A 21,410-nucleotide genomic window follows, 5' to 3' on the forward strand; every position below is an offset into this window, starting at 1 on the left:
AATAAAAAAAAGAACAGTACATAATTAAACTGTACTTACTTTACAAAAATGGGGCCATCATTTACACTTCCTGTCCTATAACTAGATCTTTTCCTTTGATCGCATGGCCATGTCACCTTTTCATACCTTGCAGATAGATTTGTAATGTACCCTTTTAAAAGCTTTTCACATTCCATTGTATGTATCTATCATTGTGCATTTAAGTGACCTCTTACCGGTGGATGAATAGTTACATTGTTACTTCAGGTTCCTCCTTTTTTTTCAAATATGGTTCCTGTGACTGGCCTTGGTCATATAACTTTATGATTATTTCTGCAAAATTTTCCTAGAAGTGATAACCTCTGTGCCATTTAAAGTTTAATATCACTAGCAAATCGTTCCTCCAATGTTCAAATGCTATTTGCACTTTAGAGGAGACCTTAAATTTAACATTTAATGTTTATTGAATAAATGAGTCTAGGATGGGCTCTTGTCCTGGGTTTATCATAACTAGCCCTGCCCTGATCTTTTTGGATGTTAAATTTCCTTATCTCACAATGAATAAAAGATTCCAGCATGCAGCTCTATTTTTTTTTTGTCTCTGTCACCGGCCACATACCGTGGTTTATTCACTGTTGTCCGTTCTCCATCCAGATTGTGTCCAACAATGAAATAAAATCCCAATGTAAGATTAGTAACCAACATAGACAAAAATTGAGGGCCTTTTAAAGGCTTTCTGCATGTCCATACTCGCAACCTCCTGTACATTTCAAATACCTAAAAAATGAAAAATATAGAGAAAGGTCCAAATAGGTGCCAAGTAACAACTTGACATATGCTTAGGTGGCGTTTTATGCCTCAGACATCACACAAATAATCAACATGTATCTTGGAGTGGTTGAAATACATGTTGGTAGTAAGGATGAAACATTTGTACAGGTATTTGTGCTTTGTAGGATTTTCACATCTAAGAACTCATTTAGTATAGGGAGGAGAACAGGTGAATGAATATGCAGCTATAAGTTTTGTTGAAGTGATTCTTGTAAACTGTTCATGAAAGGAGAAATTCTTGATAACAACTTAAGGATGCATAAACAGAGAGGGAGACAAACCATAAGAGACTCCTAAATACAGACAACAAACTGAGGGTTTCTGGAGGGGAGGTGGGGCGGAGGGCATGAGCTATATGGGTAATGGGCATTAACGAGGGCACTTGTTGGGATGAGCACTGGGTGTTATATGTAAGTGATGAATCCCTGAATTCTACTCCTCAAACCAATACTACACTATATGTTAACTAACTTGGATTTAAATTAAAAATTAAAAACATAGGGGCACCTGGGTGGCGCAGTCGATTAAGCGTCCGACTTCAGCCAGGTCACGATCTCGCGGTCCGTGAGTTTGAGCCCCGCGTCGGGCTCTGGGCTGATGGCTCAGAGCCTGGAGCCTGTTTCCGATTCTGTGTCTCCCTCTCTCTCTGCCCCTCCCCCGTTCATGCTCTGTCTCTCTCTGTCCCAAAAATAAATAAACGTTGAAAAAAAAAATTAAAAACATAAAAGTAAGAAGAATTTACATTCTCAGTCCCAGCTTTCTCCATTAGTCATCATGGACATCATTATTTCTTAACTTTTTAAAAAAATGTGTATTTATTTATTTTTGAGAGAGAGAGCATGCACACAAGCAGGGGAGGGGCAGAGAGAGAGAGGGAGACAGAGAATCCGAAGCAGGCTCTGGGCCCTGAGCTGTCAGCGCAGAGCCCCACACAGGGCTTGAACTCACTAACTGTGAGATCATGAGATGAGCCGAAGTTGGATGCTAACCCAACTGAGCCACCCAGGTGCCCCATTTCTTAACTTTTTATAAGTTTTTCTGTTATAAGCACATTGATTAAAGATGCTGGAGTGTGATACCGGGAATGGTCAAAGTTATAATATACGCAAAGGAAAACAGAATTATACATTATACATTCCCTTTTATTTACATCATGCAAAGCTACTTTACATCTGGCATCTGGCCTTTCTTTTTTCTCTACATACTTTGGATTCTTGGTCAAACATCTCAGGTAATCTTTCCCCTGACACTTGACTCCCTGACAGTGCTATAATTCTGGCTCGCTCACCTATTTAAACACCAACCCAGTATCAGTGCTTTTGATTTACCTCCCCCATTTGGTATGTGGCTGTTTGTAGTACTAGGGGGAAAAGCTACTCAACCACCTTAACCAGAACACAAGGCCATTCACTTTCTGCCCCCCTGTACCCCATCAGATCCATCCCATCTCCTATCTCAAGCTTTGTACAAGCTGCAGAAATACACAACTGCCAGGAGCTCCTTAAACCAGTTAGCCTTTTCTCACCTGAATATAAGAACCGCTGCCTATAAGTTTCCTGCCTTTTAGCTGAATAAGTCCTAGTCTGCACCTGCCTCTTCTCTGGAATACCTCCTTTCAGGCTACATGAGAGGTCCCTTATGTACCCCGATTGTGCAGTTCCTAAAGTTGCTTTATCTTTAATTATTAATGTGCCTGTACCTCTCATTTGACTGTAAACTCCATAAGGGGGGAAGCTCAATTTATTCATCTTGTTTTTATAAATATACAACTGCTCCGTAGTGACTGCTTAGCAATTACTGAATGCAATAGATTCCTACTGTTGTAAACATGGTTTTCTAAAGCCCGGTAGATGACTCATCTCACTAAGACAGGTGAATACTGACAATGATGTGTCCAAGATCAGACACCGAAGAATGTTAAAACTGATTCTAAAACCCAGATCTCTTAGTAGCCATGTCCAGTACCTTCTCCTGTACAATGCAAACGCTACTTGATTGCTTTGATTGTCTAGATTGCATTTAAAGAACTAACTGTGTGTTTTCTGCCTTTCAGAGTGGACAAACAGGATCCATGGGGCCTCCAGCTGTTCCCCCTTCATTCCGCCCTGAAGATGAGCTTGAACACCTAACCAAGAAGATGCTGTATGATATGGAAAATCCACCTGCTGATGAATACTTTGGTGAGTGGGGTTGAGAGCTGGCTTCTGAAGTGAATGCCTTGTTCGGTTTTTCTTAATTGATAATGAGGAGTATCAGCATCTCCACTGGCAAACGATTTGGGTCTAGATGCATTGGAGTTCGAATGCACAAAATGGAAGGTTCTGGAAATTGCTTTGTGAGACTGCCATAAATGTGATATCTGTTCAGCTCATACTAAAAGCACAAGGGTATTGTACAGTTTCTTGGAATACAAATTTGATTTTAAAACTAATTTTTCACAGTTTGTAAGCTTCTCTAAATTAGGCAGAAATAGGATTTCTGTATGTGTTCAGGCTCCTCACTGGTCTAAATATTTATATACGTGCAGGGACATCTGGGTGACTCAGTCGATTGAGCGTCAGACTCTTGATTTCGGCTCAAGTGACGATCTCATGGTTGGTGAGATCGAGCCCCATGTTGGCCTTTGCGCTGACATTGTGGAACATGCTTGGGATTCTGTCTCTCCCTCTCTCTTCACCCCCCTTTTCTCTCTCAAAATAAATAAATAAACATTTTAAATAAATAAGTACATAAATATTTATATACAAAATACGGAATTGGATAGTGTCTAAATTCTGTACTTTCAATTCTTTCCCCTCTGAAAGTTTAGGAAAAGATGTCCCACTGTATTTTTTTCAACCTTCTCCCCTCTCCAAATCTGTGAATAATTATGAATGGTTATTTCATCCAGTCCGTTAGTGTAATGTGAATTTATGAACTAAATGCCAATTAAGAGGTGTTATGAATACATAACCTGTACTCAGGGAGGTTGTAATTATTGAGGAGAGATAAGAAAAACACATAAGTAATGACTAATCTTGGTAGAAAACCATAAGAGGCATAAGAGAGACTTATGTTAAATATTATAAAATTTAAAATCTCTACTCATCAGGAACATTAGGAATGCCTTCTAAGGGAATCGGTGGCACCTGAACCTGGCCCTTTTAAAGCAGTGCCTCCCAAACTTTCTGTGATGAAAACTGTTTATTTCTCCATCTGTTGGAGACCAGTATTTGTATAGAGCACAGTTAAAATTAATCACTAAGAAAATGAAATAAAAACAATACAAAATGGAAGGCCAAGTTTTACCATTATGAGATCTAACAGGGATGTATTACTCTATTAAAGTGTTATATTATTTTCTAAATACTCCCTGTTTTTGTACTCGTTCCGTTGCAGGGCGATAAACATTTCTTAAACACCCATCCATGGACCACAGTTTGAGTAGTGTCGTTTTTGGGACATGTGGAGAGAGGATATTACATTGAGGGGAGAGCAGCAGCAGAGGCACAGAGGTGGAAACATTACACAGGGCTTTTATTTTTCCTGACATTTACTCTTTTTGTGTCTCCCCCTTGCTTCCTATTTGGGAATATGTACTATTCGGTGAACTGAGGGCCCTGATCCAAAGCCACGCCATAGATGGAATGGGTTAGGATATGAAAAATGTAGCACTGATTTATATATAGGGTATAGGTCAATAGGGGGAATAATTAATTCTGGTTCTGGTCTTTTCTGTGCCCTTGACAAGCTAAGCAGCATTGAAATGTGCTCCATCTGCTTAAGCCCTATTTCCCACCTTGGTAAATCAAGAGTGTGCAGCAAATGATTTCTAGAATTTCTATCAACACTAGTAGTTCCTATAGAAACAGCACTAATCCAAAGAAATACAACAAAACTAAAAGCTAAACATAACTTGATAGGACAAATGCATGGAGAATAGTTATTTTAAAAGAGTCTCTAGTTATATTAAAATATACCAAGAGTGTATCATACTCTTGTTCTTGATATGGGGAAAAGTTTTATATTGGAATCTAAGGTAAACTTTTTAAAAGATCATGTTAAAAGCAAAAAATAAGGTTACCATATTAAGGTATATTAAAAATAAAAAGCAACTAACATAACATGTATATATGCCTCAAATATCATAGCAACTAAATACATACCAATAAGGAAAATTGAACATAGATGGTATTTGTGCTTATGAATATGTATTAAGATCTCTGCAAAATAGACATAAGTTAAATATTATCTTTGCATTTAAGAACTGCCCTAGTTACTAGCGTGGACAGCTTGAACAACTCTCTTATGCTCACTCAGTCTTTGTTTTTGTTTTGCTTTATCTATAATGTGGAAATAATTGCTAGCTCATACTGTTATTGTGAGTATTGAGTGAAATATTTATAGAAAGCACTTAGCCAAGTTCTTGGCATGTAGAATGTCCTCAATAATCAAAGTTATCCCATGCTTTATTTAAGAAAATAAAATATGCCCATTAAAAATCCATTAATAATACCTGATTTAAATTTAAGTTCCTACCAAAAATAGAACATGTGTCACCAATTGGTAAATAATCATTGCCAAATAAGGATTATGAAGCATGAGAGAGAATGTGGAATAATGATTAACTTTTATTGAGTGCTTACAATATGGTGTCACTATTTTATGTACTTTATAAGAATTAACTCATTTTATCCATATAGAAAATATATAACCCTGTAAATGCTATGATTATTTCCAGATTAGGAAATTGAACCACCAAAATGTTAAGTAATCTTCCCAATATCGACAGCTAATAAATTGCAGGACTGGATTAGATTCCAGACTCTACTCTTTTTTTTTTCCTTCTAAAAACTTTTCCCCCAGCTTTCCTAAGATTGACCAACAAAACAAAACAAAACAAAACAAAAAACCCAAAAAACAAAAAACAACAACAACAACAAAAACAATTGCACATAACCAGGATCTACAACTTGGTGGGTTTGGACATATATATACATTTGCCTTGCCATCAACACAGTCCCACTAATAAACATATACATTACCTCCAAAAGTTTAAGCTGGATAATTAGGAATGGTTTTATGGAGATCAGCTTTGGATAGACAGAAAATAGAAGAAGGATATTCTCTCCTAAGTAGATAAAATGAACAAAATACAAGTTGAGGTCAGGATTATTTAAGGAAAATTTACTTTAGGTAGAAAACATCCACCAAGTGCCTATTACGTGCAGACTACTCTGCTAACTGTTGGAGACATAAAGAGATAGGCAGACATTGATCTTACCTTTGAAGGTGCCTTTAGTCTAATAGAGAATATATACAGGGTTATAGTGTTTAATCCTAACACAAGACTGAAAGTGACAAGTGACTGAATCAAAGTTGAGCCAAAGTTCTTTGAGAATTCAGAAGAAAAAGGAGAATGGACATCCCCAAGCAGGAATGAAAGCATGTTTATAAATGGTTAGCATTAAAGTTACATCTTTAAAATTACGCTAATAGAGATTTGGAAGAGGGATTACAGTAGAGAAGCGATGTCATTTCCAATGAGGGAAATTTTAACATAATGTAGAATAAAATCGTTAGAGTGAATCACCAATGTGGAAAGGAACAAAAATTAGGATATCAGGTTGGAGAAGAAGGCAGGAGTCCTCAATGGATGGCGGATTTAATTTAAAAACCTATTAAATATTCGGGGCAAGTTTAGAGAAACTTGAATATGAGGTATATATTAGATAATACATCAACATTCATTTCTTATGTGTGGTAGTGGCATTGTGGTTATACAGAACAGTGTCCCAATTTTTAGGGGCAACATGTTGAAGTATTTAGAGTGAAGTGTCATGATATCTGCAACTTACTTTGAAACCGTCTAGATAGATGATAGATAGGTTGATAAATCTACACATATATATAGATACAGATACAGAAACAGATACAGACACAGACACAGACACAGACATAGACATAGACATAGATATTGTGGGGAGGGCAAAGTCACTTTACATTAAAACAACTAGAGATGCCATTACCGCACAGCTACACAGGACATCCTTCTTCCCCCCAAAGGTATTGAAGCTTCACAAATGAATTATGTTAAGACTCCTTCCTTGGGTGGGAGAAATAGTTACATTCCTCTGCCTTCTAAACTTGAGTATTTTAATGGATTTTTAAAAAATGTTTGCTTGTTTGTTTGTTTGTTTGTTTGGGGAGAGAGAGAGAATGAGAGCTGGGGAGGAGCAGACAGAGAAGGAGAGAGAGAATCCCAAGAAGCTCTAACCTCAGCATGGAGCCTGACTCGGGGCTCAATGCCATGACCCTGGGATAATGACCTGAGCCAAAATCAAGAGTCGGATGTTTAACTGACTGAGCCCTCCAGGTGCCCCAATGAATTTGAGCTGCCTTCTCTTGTGTACGTTTCCTTCTTTTCTACTGGACACATACCTTTCCTACTGCTGAAGAGATGATAGTCATTAGAATGGTGATGACAGAAGCTGATATCTGTCGAAAGCTCTATTCACAGTCACAGTCTGACTGACAGGTCTGGTGACAATGTCTTCATTTTTATAGGGGAGGACACAGAGATTAGAAAAGCTGAATGAGTTGTTCAAGGTTTCGTAGTTAATAAGTTTCAGGATTTGGACTTTTTCTTGTCCTCTCGAGTCCGTGCTGATTCATCACCATTACAGAAAGGCATATGTTGTTCCTGCAGATTGTCAATAGTTGGCTATCCTGCCTCTTGTCATCCTTTCCCTCCCCAAGTCATGATCTTCAAGTGAGAGACTATCTTTGCCCAGGGCCATTAGTTGTATAGTCAGAACTTCAATGTCACTGGCAATATATTTTAACTGTGTATAACTCCTGAATTAACTGATGTGACACTAAGCATGGGCTTTTTGCCATGGTTCAGATACCTACTTTAAGACTGCACACCTAATACCTCCCCACCAACCATGTTAGCTGACTAGCCCTTCCGTTGACCATGAGGGGGGGAAAACTGCTGATAACTACAGCACATCTCAACTGACTTTTCTTAAGTCAGACCTTGATAAAATATTACAAGCAGGTGCACTTCTCTAAGCTACTCCTCAGCTGGGCATTTTTTTTAATGGTTCTCCTAAAAAGATGTCAGTTTTAGTGTTTCCATGCACTCCCTCTTACATCTACTTCAAAAAAACAGGGATTGTTTCATTCCAGTATTAGGTAAATGCCACAAGGCATGGACCATAGCCCATCAGATGGGTGAATCCATATCTTTAAAGAGAAGACAAAGCTCTCTCATGCTCTGAGCATTTTCCATCTACTTAGGCTTATATAATTGGACTCTAGAAGATGCCCAAGTGTCTTTTCTCCCAATGGAGTCCTTGAGAGGGCCTCAAAACACTACCCTGTAGGGAAAAGAAAGGAAACACACCAGAAAATTGGAGGTAGAAGAAAATTCTGATCTGATTCAGTAACCAGGCAGTGGGTCTTTGGCCCAAATCGTTTGCAGCAAGGCTTGCATCTTAGAGCAACCCGTTTCCCTGGGCAACTAGGAAAGCATGTTTTTACTAGGGGAGATTCTCAGTTCCAGGGATACATGTACAGAAAGAACAGGAGGTGATGAACTATGAATTATTATAAGTTAGAGAAAACTGCAGAACTTAAAATGAGAGGCAGAATTTTAAATTTAGCTATTAAAAAGAACGGGGAGAAAGGCAACACTGCCAGAATATTAGGGAGTTTACAAGGCTAGTTGCCATCATTGGAGCTTTTATTTTTCAGACAGTTTTGAGGAGGAAATGGAATGGAAAGTTGAGTTTGTCTGTAGATATTTTTGCCACATCTTTTGAATTTATCCAGGAGTTTTCCATGTTGGTTGACACACCCCAAGCCTGTAAGTTTTGCACTTTCATTCATATTGAAAGAGAAAGTATGTTTGTGGAGGAGAGGTTCCACATTGTGATCCCTGTGTCCATGGCACAATTGTCCCCCAAATAATGGTGTTCTGGCTGCACAGACCCTGAGACCCAAGACAACATTACTGGAATGTAGTATCTCTGGAAATGAGAACTGTGATATATCTGAGGATAGAATGAAAATATCTACCAGCTTATTTTTAAACACAAAGCTGTAATTATCTTGGCATTGCTTACATAGTGTTGTCTTATTCCTTTAAAAAAAAAAAGTGAAGTGTGTGAGTCTCAAAATTGTCTAGTGAGCTATTTGAAGAATCCCTATGCCTTCAGAACAGCACTAGGTAAATTCTCTTCACAGAACTTGGCATTTGTCTAAGGATTTTTGTTTGTTTGTTTCTCTCTGAGTATTGTTATTGAGGTATATTGGGAAATTTTACATAAAGACAGTTCTGAGGGAACTAGGAGAGTTGGGCAGAAGCGGAAGGTAAGCAGCAGTGGGGACCTAGCATGTGGTAAGCCTCAAGAGAAGAAAGGCATGGGTGGGCCTGTGCTATAATTACTTTATTAATAAAACTAACTCACCATACTTGGTGCTGTGTATCTTCTCAGTGGAGAGCAATATGGAGGTCCAACGAATGTTTGTGAGTAGAAAGAGAGAACCCCAATCAATGAGGATGTTAGTCCATTCCTCTTCTGTGCTAGTAAGACCTGTTGATAAGTGAGCATGTCTAGGGGATTTGGACTATGATGCCTAGGAAACTGCAAACCACTATTTGAGATACTGTTGAAGGTGTGGAGAAAAGAAAACCTGGAGCCCGAGTGCTGCTGGAAGACTCCCACGTGGAAAAGAATTAAACTTAATATCCATGCTTCCAAAGTTAGCAACAAAGCAAGGCAAGTGAGGGGAAGCTGGCACATTCCCATGTAGTATAATGAATTAACTTTTTGAGCAGACAGAAACCAGTTCTTGGAAGAGTCTAGGCCCACACCCAATAACTCCTTGTCGGGGAAGCGGTGATCGGTATCCCAGCATCTCATGGACAATGAGATTGCATTTGGAAAGTACTATCCTGCTCTGATGGTTCAGTGACTTGGGTGTCTAAACTGGCCTAGGAATCAGCCTCTTCCGTCCACTGTCTTGTTCTACCCCCAGATTATCATTACTGCTATCTATATACCGCTTGTAAAACATTTCCTACTTGTTATATCATTTGAGCTAAACAGCAGCCCTGCGAATCAGACAGTATTTCCCCCTGTTTGGCACATGAAGGCACACAGGATCTGAGTAATTAAGGGACTCCCCACTCTCCAGGGCTACCACCCGCCCCTATAAGTCAGAGATCCCATAACATAGATCCCCTACGTGGCACAATTGCAGTGAGGCCCAGGCCTACTACTCTAGAACCTATTCTCTGTCTACCCCATCACACTCTTTGCACCCTGTTGCCAGATCGGTCATAAACCTGGAGGTAGACCAGTCACCAGGTTCTGTGCTTTAGCTTTTCTGTCAGTACAAGGAATAATGTGTCTGCTCTGAAATGCACTTAGAGGGTCTCAGCTGAGAGGTGCTGAGTAATTTGTTTTTCTTTGTTTTTATGATTTTGTGTCAACAATGTAATGTCCAAGGTGTTCTGTCAACTATAAACTGGGAAATGACTCCAGGTGCACAGTTGCCTTTAGTACAGGTGGAGCCTGAGGCCTTTAGGATCTTATTTTCGCACACACACAAAAAATGACCTAATTAATTAAAAACCCCAAAAACCACAATGAGAGAAAAATTAGAAAATGCGTAGCTTAGAGAAAAGGTTATATTGATTTAGGAAAAAAAATGGATTTCTTGGTTTTGCTTCTCTCCAGCTCTTTGTTTAAGGTATCTGTGGGTCATGGGAATAGAATGTTTTCTAGTTAATGAGACATATTAGATATATTTCCTTTTGTGGTAGTGATTTCTGGTAAAATGTTTGCTTGGGGCAATATATGTTTACAGCACTAAATAAATAATCCTCAGCATTGTATGTGTTCCATCTTAGCACACGTTAATTTTTAATTAATTTGGCTATCGAGTGTATTTTTAAGCATTGATTTGGGAACCTGGGCTTATAGTATCATAAAGAAGAATTTAAACTTAGAACCTTTGAGAAACTCTCCAGAATCGTGTTTCGTTTTCCAGAAAACTGAAGTCCAGATGACTCATTCAAGGTCATACAGCTGGAAGTGTTTTAAAACTCTATGGCCAAAAATTCCTTTCTGAATAAAGAATAGAAAGTAGTCTCGTCTGCTGGGAAAAGGAATGGCAGGGTTATTCAGAAAAGTGAGGAGGGGCGCCTGGGTGGCGCAGTCGGTTAAGCGTCCGACTTCAGCCAGGTCACGATCTCGCGGTCCGGGAGTTCGAGCCCCGCGTCAGGCCCTGGGCTGATGGCTCAGAGCCTGGAGCCTGTTTCCGATTCTGTGTCTCCCTCTCTCTCTGCCCCTCCCCCGTTCATGCTCTGTCTCTCTCTGTCCCAAAAATAAATAAACATTGAAAAAAAAAAAATTTAAAAAAAAAAATAAAAAAAAAAAAAAAAAAAAAAGAAAAGTGAGGAAGTAGGTTTGCCTGCTGTTTTTATGAACCCACTCCTGGATACACCTTATTCAAACTTGAGTGAAGAATGGATTGTCCTTAAAAATAATACAGTCAGTAACTTGTTAGGGCCTATGTGTGTATACTGTCCTGAGTTCCTTGATTTTTAAATACAAAATAGCTGAAGAGATCCCCAAAACCCTTTTTTTCATTTTCATCAGATTACTTATTTGTAATATTTCTTGTCTACTTTCCATACTAGGATGTAAATCTGCTTGAAGGCAATATTTTTTTTAGTTCACTGCTGTGTCCCCATCTTCGATTCTAGAACTAGGCCTGACTGATAGGAGATGTTTAATATTTGTTTAATTAATTAATCAACATATAAATGAAAATTGTGAGGAAACAAATGCGTATTCCCTGTGGCAAGACATGGTATACAGTAAACTACGGAGGGATAATATTTCATTCATTTAATAGATATTTGTTTAGCGCCTTCTAGAATCATAAAAGGTTAGAGCTGGAGAGAATCAGAGACTGTGTAAGGAAAACTCCCTCATTTTTAGAGATGATGAAGTGAGTGAGTTTTCAAAGTTGCAAACTAGTTAGTGATAGAGCCATTGATTATAATTCAGACTTTCTCATTATTTCTTTAAAATTTATTCATTTGGAAGCACCTGGGTGGCTCAGTTAAGCATCCGACTCTTGATTTTGACTCAGATCATGATCTCACACTTTGTGAGTTTGAGCTACACATCAGGCTCCATGCTGACAGTGTGGATCCTACTTGGGATCCTCTCTCCCTCTCTCTCCCCCTCCTCCACTCACTCACTTTCTCTCTCTACCTCTCTCTCTGAAAATAAATAAAAAGTAAACTTAGGAAAGAAAAGTTTTCAAAAGGGGGGTTCCTGGGTGGCTCAGTCAGTTAAGAATCCAACTCCCTATCTCAGCTCAGGTCATGATCTCATGGTTTTTGACTTCAAGCCCTGCATCGAGTTCTCTGCTGACAGTGCAGAACCTGCTTGAGATTCTGTCTCTCCCTCTCTCTGCCCATTCCCCACTTGCTCTCTCCTCTCTCTCTCCCCCCCTTTACTTATTTTGAGAGAGAGAGAAAGAGCGAGAGAGTAAACTCCATGCTGTCAGCCCAGAGCCCAAAGTGGTGCTCCATCTCACAAACCATGAGATCATGACCTGAGCCAAAATCAAGAGTCAGACACTTAACTGACTGAGTCACCCCAGGGCCCTCATTCTTTCTCTTTAATCACTTTAAGGCATGGAGAATGTGTAGAGCAAGGTACAGTTGCTACATTCCTTGAACTTCAGTAGAAACTAGATTGACACCCTTGGACTTGATCTCTTTTACATGTGTTTTCTCTGAAAATTAAGGATTGAAATTGGTTACTTGATAGGTTACATAGTTGAGATGTTTTAAGTTCTAGATCATATTTCCTCCCATTTCCCTCATTTCCCACTGTGGGGTTTATAGTCCTTGGAACCTAGGATAATCTCTCAACTCGTCAGTTTGCTACTATTCTAATCTAAATGGGTCAGATGCGCAAGGTGTCACATTGAAAGAAACATCCTTACCCCATGTTTATATGTGTTTTCCATAGCAACCAGCTATGAAAGGTCATTCACTTACAGTGGGCCCCTTCAAGCATATGAGACACCACCCAGGATCGGTGTTTCATTCAGTCTTTATATCAACAGCAGACACTCACTCATTCAGTCGCATTGAGATCATCATTCTCTTTATCAGAGAATGAAATGTAGAAAAGAGATTCCTACTTCATAATTTAAAAAAAAAAAATGTTTCTTTGCTTAATGACTGACAGCAAACTTGGCGATCTGGGAGAGAATGCACTGGCATGAGCACACGGTGTGTGCCCCCCCCCCCGCCCCGCCAAAAAAAAGTTCCAATTCTTAGGTTGTTTATGGTTATGTGCTGAACCGTGTGGCTAGAGTTTAGACCAAAACCTGCAAGTGCTAATTATGCATTTTCTGATCTTACACACACAAATACAGATAACTCTGAACTCCACTCCCTTTAACCCTCCAAACCATCCTCCTTACCCCTCACCTGCTCTTTCCCCACAACTTTCTCTATAACACACAGATAATCATCTCCTTCCAGACTTTGAAGTGACATTAGGTTTGTCAGAAGGGCTAATGAGTTGACTGTCAGCAAAGCCATTGTTTGAACATCTGCGGAGTTCTATTTGATAGGCATCTATTGTACTTTTAATTGAACATATTCATTAATCTACAAATATTTATGGAGTGCCTACTATATACCAATCATTGTAGTGTGCTTTATGGGAAATAATGGAAATGAGGTAACATAATGGTCAAGAAGAGAAAGCATTGTTAAATCCTATAGCACCAAGGGCTTGGATGGAGAACACATTTTATGAATGGCAGTGGAAAATACATGGCTTTTCATCTAGGTTCAGAGGCTTTTTCTGCTATTACCAGTTGACCTGGGCCAAATTAAATGTCACAGGAGTTCACATGAAGAGACCCCCATTGCTGGGGAGTAGACTGGTTGGCAACGTACTAACTGTTGTACTATCTGAATTCTCAGTTGAATGCTTTTAAAGAAAAGCAAGCAGAGGGGCACCTGGGTGGCTCAGTGGGTTAAGCGTCCAACTTCGGCTCAGGTCATGAGCTCACAGTCCGTGAGTTCAAGCCCCACATCAGGCTCTGTGCTGACAGCTCAGAGCCTGGAGCCTGCTTCAGATTCTGTGTCTCCCTCTCTCTCTGCCCCTCCCCTGCTCAAGCTCTGTCTCTGTCTCAAAAATAAAAATAAAAACATTAAAAAAAAAGAAATAAAAGCAAGCAGAAAACGTCCAAGGCCAATAAACTGGGAAGCTGGTCCAAATTAATGACCTTATTCCAATTCTCTTCTAGCTGACTCCAAAGTCAGTCATATTGTATTAAATTGTCCCAGATTCATTACAGCAGCTGCACAGCTGTGAGCTCAGACTTCAGCTGGTTCTCTAACTATCAGACCTTCTCCTGGACTCAACTCCACTCATACCTGTGAGTATCATGTGTTAAAATTCAATGAGGAAACAGAAACAGTGTGCAGGAGTGACTTGTTGAAGGAGGCTAAGAAGATGCAGTAGGCGGGAGGTACTAGAAGACAGTTACTAATCTCCACTGCCTCTATCTCCCATTTAGCCTTAGGATCATGGCAAAGTTAGAGAGGCACTTAGAAATCATCTAGCTTCAGAGCTTCCCATTCTTTGATAACTGGAGGCACCTTTATAATTTTTATCATAATGCATTAACTATCTGTACTATTTTTTGCCTAATATTTTTATTTAAATCAATTAAGTTTTAGCCTACTTTATCTTCCTCCATGTCAAAAATATCCATAATCTGATTTTATGGGTTGAAATAATTGCTGCTTTTTCCCCTTAAAATACATTAACTCAAACTCCACATTGGAATTTTAAAATGTTTATCCATGAACCCCCTCATGTTCAAAATATTGGGAAATGCGGATATAATTCATCAGGAAGACAACTTGATGGAATACCATGAGGAAATAATTTCCTCAAGGTCACCCATTGAGTTGACTTTAACAAAATAAACATTTTTTACATCCAGAGGCATCACGTTATCGTGAGAGACAGGGTAGTGGTTTAAAGAGCCAGAAATCAAGCATTCTGAGGCCAGATTCTGGGCCTGACACTCTCCTGCTGACTTGCTGTGACAACTTAGTTCAGCCCCTTTCCAGGGGCCTCATCTCCTTCGTTAGGACATTAAAATACATAATTTATAGATCCTTCTGCCCCTTATTTTTTTGCCTCAGATATTTTTCATACATTGCCTTCTATACACGTTAAAACATAGGTAGATAGGAAAACAGCTGTCTGATGTAGAATTACAACATTGATTGCTTCAGAGTTCCACGGGATTGGAAGATAAGCTCAATGATCTATTTCCTAGGCCATTTTATACTCTGCTCAATGTTGTTCCTCATTTCTTAAGGTTTATGAGAAGATTCACTGCATTTAAAGTAGCTTTAACTATCAGTTAACACAAATAAAATAGGATTGTAGAACATAAGGAATACTCTGTATTGAGGTGGATACCCTAGCATCACTGTTTAAGGATTTTCCTGAGTCAATAATGTTGTTCACTAATGTTACTTGGTATACGTAAGTGAAATTAATATTGGTAACCATTAATGTGACAATGGTCTTCAGTGTAGATAATCCAGCACTGTCATAAAAATGCAGAATGTATCTTTTGTTACATGGCACCAAGAAACAAGCACTGGACTTGGAGTTCAGGATATCCAAGTATAAGTTCTGTATCTTCTCTGTATGATACTGTGGACACTTGTCATTTGTAATGTGCTTTGGAACATATTGGTATGCATTATTTAAAAACATTATTATGGCAGTTTTAAGATTAGAGTTATCATTTCCCAAAAGAAACAAGTTTATCCAAGGACAGGTTAAGAGATGGAAACAAATTCTTAATTTAAGTTTTCTGGATTAAATTATGTATACTTTCAACAATTGCATTTAACCTCTTAACATTTCTGAGTTCCACTTACTTCACCTATTACAGAAGATCATTTTCATATTATATATATATATATATATATATATATATATATATATATATATATACATACATACATATATATATATATGTATATGTAGAGTGAGGATAGGATCAAGTAAAATCAGTAGATGGGAAAATGCATTCTAAACTATAACAGACCAAGGTGCACCTGGGTGGCTCAGTCGGTTGAGTGTCTAACTCCTGATTTTGTCTCAGGTCACGATTTCACCATTTATAGGATTGATCCCCATGTCAGACTCTGCTCTGGTAGTTTGGAGCCTTCTTGGGATTCTCTTTCTGCCCCTCCCCCTCCCCTGATCGCTCTCTCCTTCTCTCTCAAAATAAATAATAAACATTTAAACCATAATAGATCAAAAATTTAAGAGCTGTTAGTGTTGCTTCCCAGTGCAATGTCTGGCTTGATTTATGCCGTTTATGATTATTGTATAATAATCAACCTCTGTGAATTTTTAATGTTAGTGCTTGTCTCTCTTTGAATTGGCACATTGTGTCTTCTTACGGTGTTCTGTTGCTAATGGAATATCATTAGAGGATAGAGAAAATGTTTTTCAGTTGTGTGTGAGAAAGCAACACACAAAGGCATACCACAGTGTCCTCATTTGCTGAACCAACTACTCTTGCTTTTTAATGTGGAATGCAGAAGATCTAATTGAAAAGAGACAAAAATGAATTTTGACTCAGATTCTGCAGGATGAATCATAACCCACTTTCTCATCTGAGATGTGAAGAAAAAAAATTAAAGAAAACCAACCACCACACAGTTTTACTGTCAGTGTCAGCATAATCAATACAGAGTATTTTTTTTAGCAGAATGAAGACTGAATTACTACCAGGCTATGAACTGCAGGTAGTAGAAAACCAAATTAATTTTTCTTTGTCTATAGTCGGCTTGAAATTGCCTTTCTTTTTCGGTCTTCATTAAAACATGCAATCAAGAGAGTTTGGGGTCTGTCAGCAATTTTTGCCCAAACCATTCAGAAATGCGATGATCTCTATTCAACAATTAAAGGCCAATAAGAGACTAGGCAAGCTTGGACCACATTCTATCCCAATGTCCTTTTGTCATGCAATAGGGAGCAGGGAGACAGCAAAGCAGCAGAAACCTGGACACAGTGGAATTGCTGCTTCCTTGAATTTAACTTACTTGAATTGTTGATGTGAGTGACTACAGAAAAATGAAGATTTTTGTCTGCTGGAGCCCAGGATACAAATATATAATATACCTTACCAGCAAATGTAGCTTTTTGAAAAATTTGAAAGGGTTTTGTACAGAGAGGTGCTATAGACTATCCTAGAACATGGTTTTCAATTCTAAATCAATCAATTTCTTTCTAGTTCTTGTTAATGTTCTATTAATAGCTTCTGTGGCCTTCATTTCTCATATAGATGTGTGTGTATTTATATATATAATATACATATATATGTGTATACACATATATAATATGTGTACACATATTATACATATATACACATATATGTATATATATGTATATAATACACACACACACACACACACATATATATATATATATATATATATATATATATATATATACACACACACACACATACATGTATATGTTATATATGCTATGGAGCATATATAGCATACATTTCTATGTCTATGTCTCCTTCTTTACCATAAGATCACTGAGAAGAGAGGCCATATTTTCCTTATCTTGTCCTTCCCCCAAAGAGCAAAATAAGAAGGTAGAGTTAAATGAGTCCTTAAATCTCTCTATGCCACTCCATCAAGACTTTTACTTGTATTAGAGATTCTCTAGCTTGGCTTGATCCCAAATATGCCTACTAACAGTTCTGTTGACAATAAGACTAGCTCATATCAAGCCCTGACTATATACTACAAGTTTCGCATCCAATACTCCTATAACCCTATAACATGGGTACTGTTCTTTTACAGATGAGGAAATTGAAGCAAAGTGAAGTTAAATAATTTTGCCAGAGTCTAGTAATTCTTGGACTTTCAATTACAACCTAGAGCCTAGCTCTGAACCCCTGGATAAATTGTGCCTTTGACTACAGTTTGCAGAAGGTCTGGTCGAAGATTGGGCCCACAGCGTCTGTGCTCATCATGTGGATTTTCTGAGAAATTCCATTTTATGACTCCCGCTTCTCTTGGGGGATTTTTCAGTATGATTTGATTTCCTCTGATTGAAGGGTCTCACCACTGATCAGGCAGGAGGTAGAAATCCAGGTGCACCACCAGACTGCTTGCACTACAGTTGTCTCCACGGGCACTGTCTTAGTTCTCCTACAAGAGTAATAGTGCCCAGCTGGGCCACTTAGTCCAGATGATATAAGAAAAGTGCTTACTGTAATACTGTTTATGATAGCAGCTCTTAGATCTACATCTGTATTCCTCTGTTCTCTCTTGGACTTGAAACCTGGTTCTTGCGATTTTAGCAATATCTATACCCACAAACCCCCTCTCCTTACACTTCATCCCAATCCAGTGCTGCCTTCATTCACACAGGGAAATAGTTACTTTTAATTTTTACTAATCCATCTGCACTGGCATCTTCTAGTCTAAGTTAGCCTTAGAAAAAGGCCAAGTCCAGTCTCACTGTCAAAGTGGAAACGAGAGAGAGCAAGGAGAAGGGAACTCATCTTGAAAATAAGGTCACCGTATTGGTATGTCATCGTTCACAAGAGTTCAGTGCACTAGCTAGCAATTGGCTTGCTCAGTCGGAAGTTGATGCTATTTTAGGCTATCAGCAGGAGTGTCAATGTATCTGTGAATTTTGGCATTTTATTTCATTAAGGTGGTTCAGGAAGCCAGACACTGATTAAATGATGCTTCGACTTAGCTCCCACTCCTAATTTTGGACGTGTGGTGTCTTCAGGCAGCTGTTGTGACACCCTGATTCTAAAGAAAACTTTTCGTGCTTCTAAAGCAACCTTGGGAACAATCTACCCCACGTCCTGCTATCCTGGAATCTCCCATGCTCTACATCTCTGGTCACAGGTGGCATGGAGATACTATTGCTTCCAGTTCTCCTCTGGCAAATCGAGGAAATACAGCTCAGGTGTGTGCATACAGTTTTGATCCACAGTTTGTAAGAGCAGCATCCTCACTGACACATAGGCTCAGGATGGATTTTCATTTGGAGATCGTGTAAGAAGATACCTACGGAAGGAATGGCTTCATCATTGCAGTTACTTTCAAAGTCAAGAGATACCCTAGACAGGCCACAAGAATTGTTTAGGTAAGACTAGGAAAATTCTAAACTTTCTGTTGTTGCGAAGGGTTTGGGATCTGATTTCATTTATAAACATGGTTTAAATGAGAAAGATAAGGATTTCTAGATAGGAAATTTATATTTGTTTATTCCTTCATTCTTTCTTAGTTGTTGAAGGCCTGCTTGCTATGCACCAAGCACTGTGCTAGGCATTTCCATTAAACATTAGTCTACAAAATGGGGACAGATGTGTTTACAGACAACTCATTGACAATATGGTAAGTGCATTACTGGAGTTCAGTGAAAAGTACTATGAAAGGAAAAAAGTTAGAACAGGTTTCTAACAGGTAATGTTATGTTCTAACAGGGGCTGAATGTGAATGGAATTTTCCAGGCAAACCATGAATTTAAGGACATTTCAGACAAACAAGTCAATGGGTTCAGAGAGGTCAGAATATTGCAGAAAGGACAGTATGACTAGAGAATAGGAAATTGGAGGGGAAATGAGACCAAAGAATGATCAGTGTTCAGATCAAAATGGCTTTTTCTTTCCTACTAGAGAGTGTAGAGTATGTCCTGAAGGCCTGAAAATCTATGAAGGATTTGATCAAGGGGATGACACAACCTGAGACATCTTGATTAGAGATCACTCTAGGTACTATCAGGGGGAGAGGTGGGTGTTGAACACAAGAGGATTCAGTGACTGGAGGTCCATCTGGGTGTCATTTGCATTAGTCTACAGGGAATGACAGGAGCCTGAACCAGGACCTTCATGTTGTCACAATATAGGGGAGAGAGGGATAAATTGAGGCTTATTCTTGGCTTCTATCTTAGGTTAATGATGATATCATCATTAAGTGAGATGAGAAGACAGAAATTCAGTAATGACATGCCATTGATTCCTAGATACCGTACTTATTGGGAAGCAATTGAGTTCCATTTATCAAGGCTTATTGAGCACCTACTGTGTGTGGGTACTGCTGTAGGCATTGGCACAACATGAGTAATTAAATCAAGCAAAAAGCCTGTGTTATGGGGCTTTCATTCTAGTAAGGAAAGACGAGACATAAATAAGTCAAGCCTATGGTATGTCAGCTGGTGCTATATCCTACAGAGAAAATTAAGCAGGAGAAGGGGGATAGTAAGTGTTACTGTGGTGGTGCAGGTGGAAATAACACAGTAAATAATGTGACAAATATAATTGTGAGGTTCCTATTGTTGGTGAAATCTTGTCTGCCTAATTTTGTTGCCTTTCCATTTGTGTTTGTTTTAAAAATTATTATTTCTCCTAAACAGCAATAGCAACATAAACATTTACAAACACATAGGTGTATACACAATGGTTTGTGTTGCCAACATATCACATGCCAGGAAAAACAAAAGAAAACAGCTGCTAAAAATATATGTATCCAAAGGAAAAAGAGGGGGGAGAAAAAAAATGGAGATTCCCTTAGACACTAATCCTTGCCTTTCAAATCACTGGATAGTATGAATTAGAAAGTCACAGAAGGGAGATAATCAATATTTGAACGGGTAATGTAATTCTGATACTCTTGTTGCTGGAGGACCTCAGATTTAACCCAAATCCCTTACTTTAGACAGAGAAACTTTGGATCCGGCGAGGAAGTAGCTTGTTCAAGGACACCCAGGTAGGTCTAGAAGTCAGGTTCCTTGGTGGCCCACCTAGGGATCCTACCATTACTCACCATAGAGAGTCTCAAACTTGGGGTCTGGGATGTCACTTTCTGGGTTTCAACTTCTACTTTGCCACAGTGACCTCAAGCAAGTTTCACCTCTCTTTGCACCAGTTTCTTCATGTACAAAATAGGGATGATTATAATAGTATTTATGATCGTTGTTTCTGAGGTTTAAATAAGTTAACAGGAATACATGCAAATTGCTTAGAGCAGTGCCTGACATAGAGTTGGTGTTCAGAAAATGTTCATTCTATTATTGCAATACTGAAGCTTTAGAACAGCATGATGCAGATTACTTGGGCTTTGTGTGTTTGATCACAAACTGGAAACCAATCTCTGATGAAGGCTCTACCTAAGATCTTCTGGAATTTCTAATTAAGATGTTAAAATATTAACTAGTTTTGGGGGGGGGTTATTGAATGAATATAAAACACATTAAAATATCTGATATTTGTTTCATTCACAGAAGTTCTAGACATCTCATTTTAGAGCTGAATTATGTCAGGTTCCAAACCAGAGGTAGAACGCTAGCTTTTAAAGACAGGGGCATGCCTTATTCATTTGTGTATATCTAGAACAGAATGGCCTTATAATTATTGACAGTAGGTGAGTACTGACTGTGTGCCAAGCACCACACTAAACACTTTACACAGCTGATCATACT

General features: G+C 38.7%; 1 protein-coding gene across 12 annotated transcripts in view; it reads left to right on the top strand.

The window, feature by feature from the left end:
• LPP (LIM domain containing preferred translocation partner in lipoma) overlaps nt 1-21,410 on the top strand; it is a 679,749-nt gene that overhangs the window by 512,632 nt on the left and 145,707 nt on the right. For all 12 annotated transcript variants that reach the window (XM_086674971.1, XM_086674973.1, XM_086674968.1 and 9 more), the window contains one exon: nt 2,864-2,990. In XM_086674971.1, the coding sequence (XP_086531097.1) occupies nt 2,864-2,990 (127 nt within the window). The remainder of the gene's footprint in view (nt 1-2,863; nt 2,991-21,410) is intronic.

Source organism: Puma concolor, chromosome C2 (genome assembly GCF_028749965.1).
Source record: "Puma concolor isolate L17-30 chromosome C2, mPumCon1.1.hap2, whole genome shotgun sequence".
NCBI classification, from domain to species: Eukaryota; Metazoa; Chordata; class Mammalia; order Carnivora; family Felidae; genus Puma; species Puma concolor.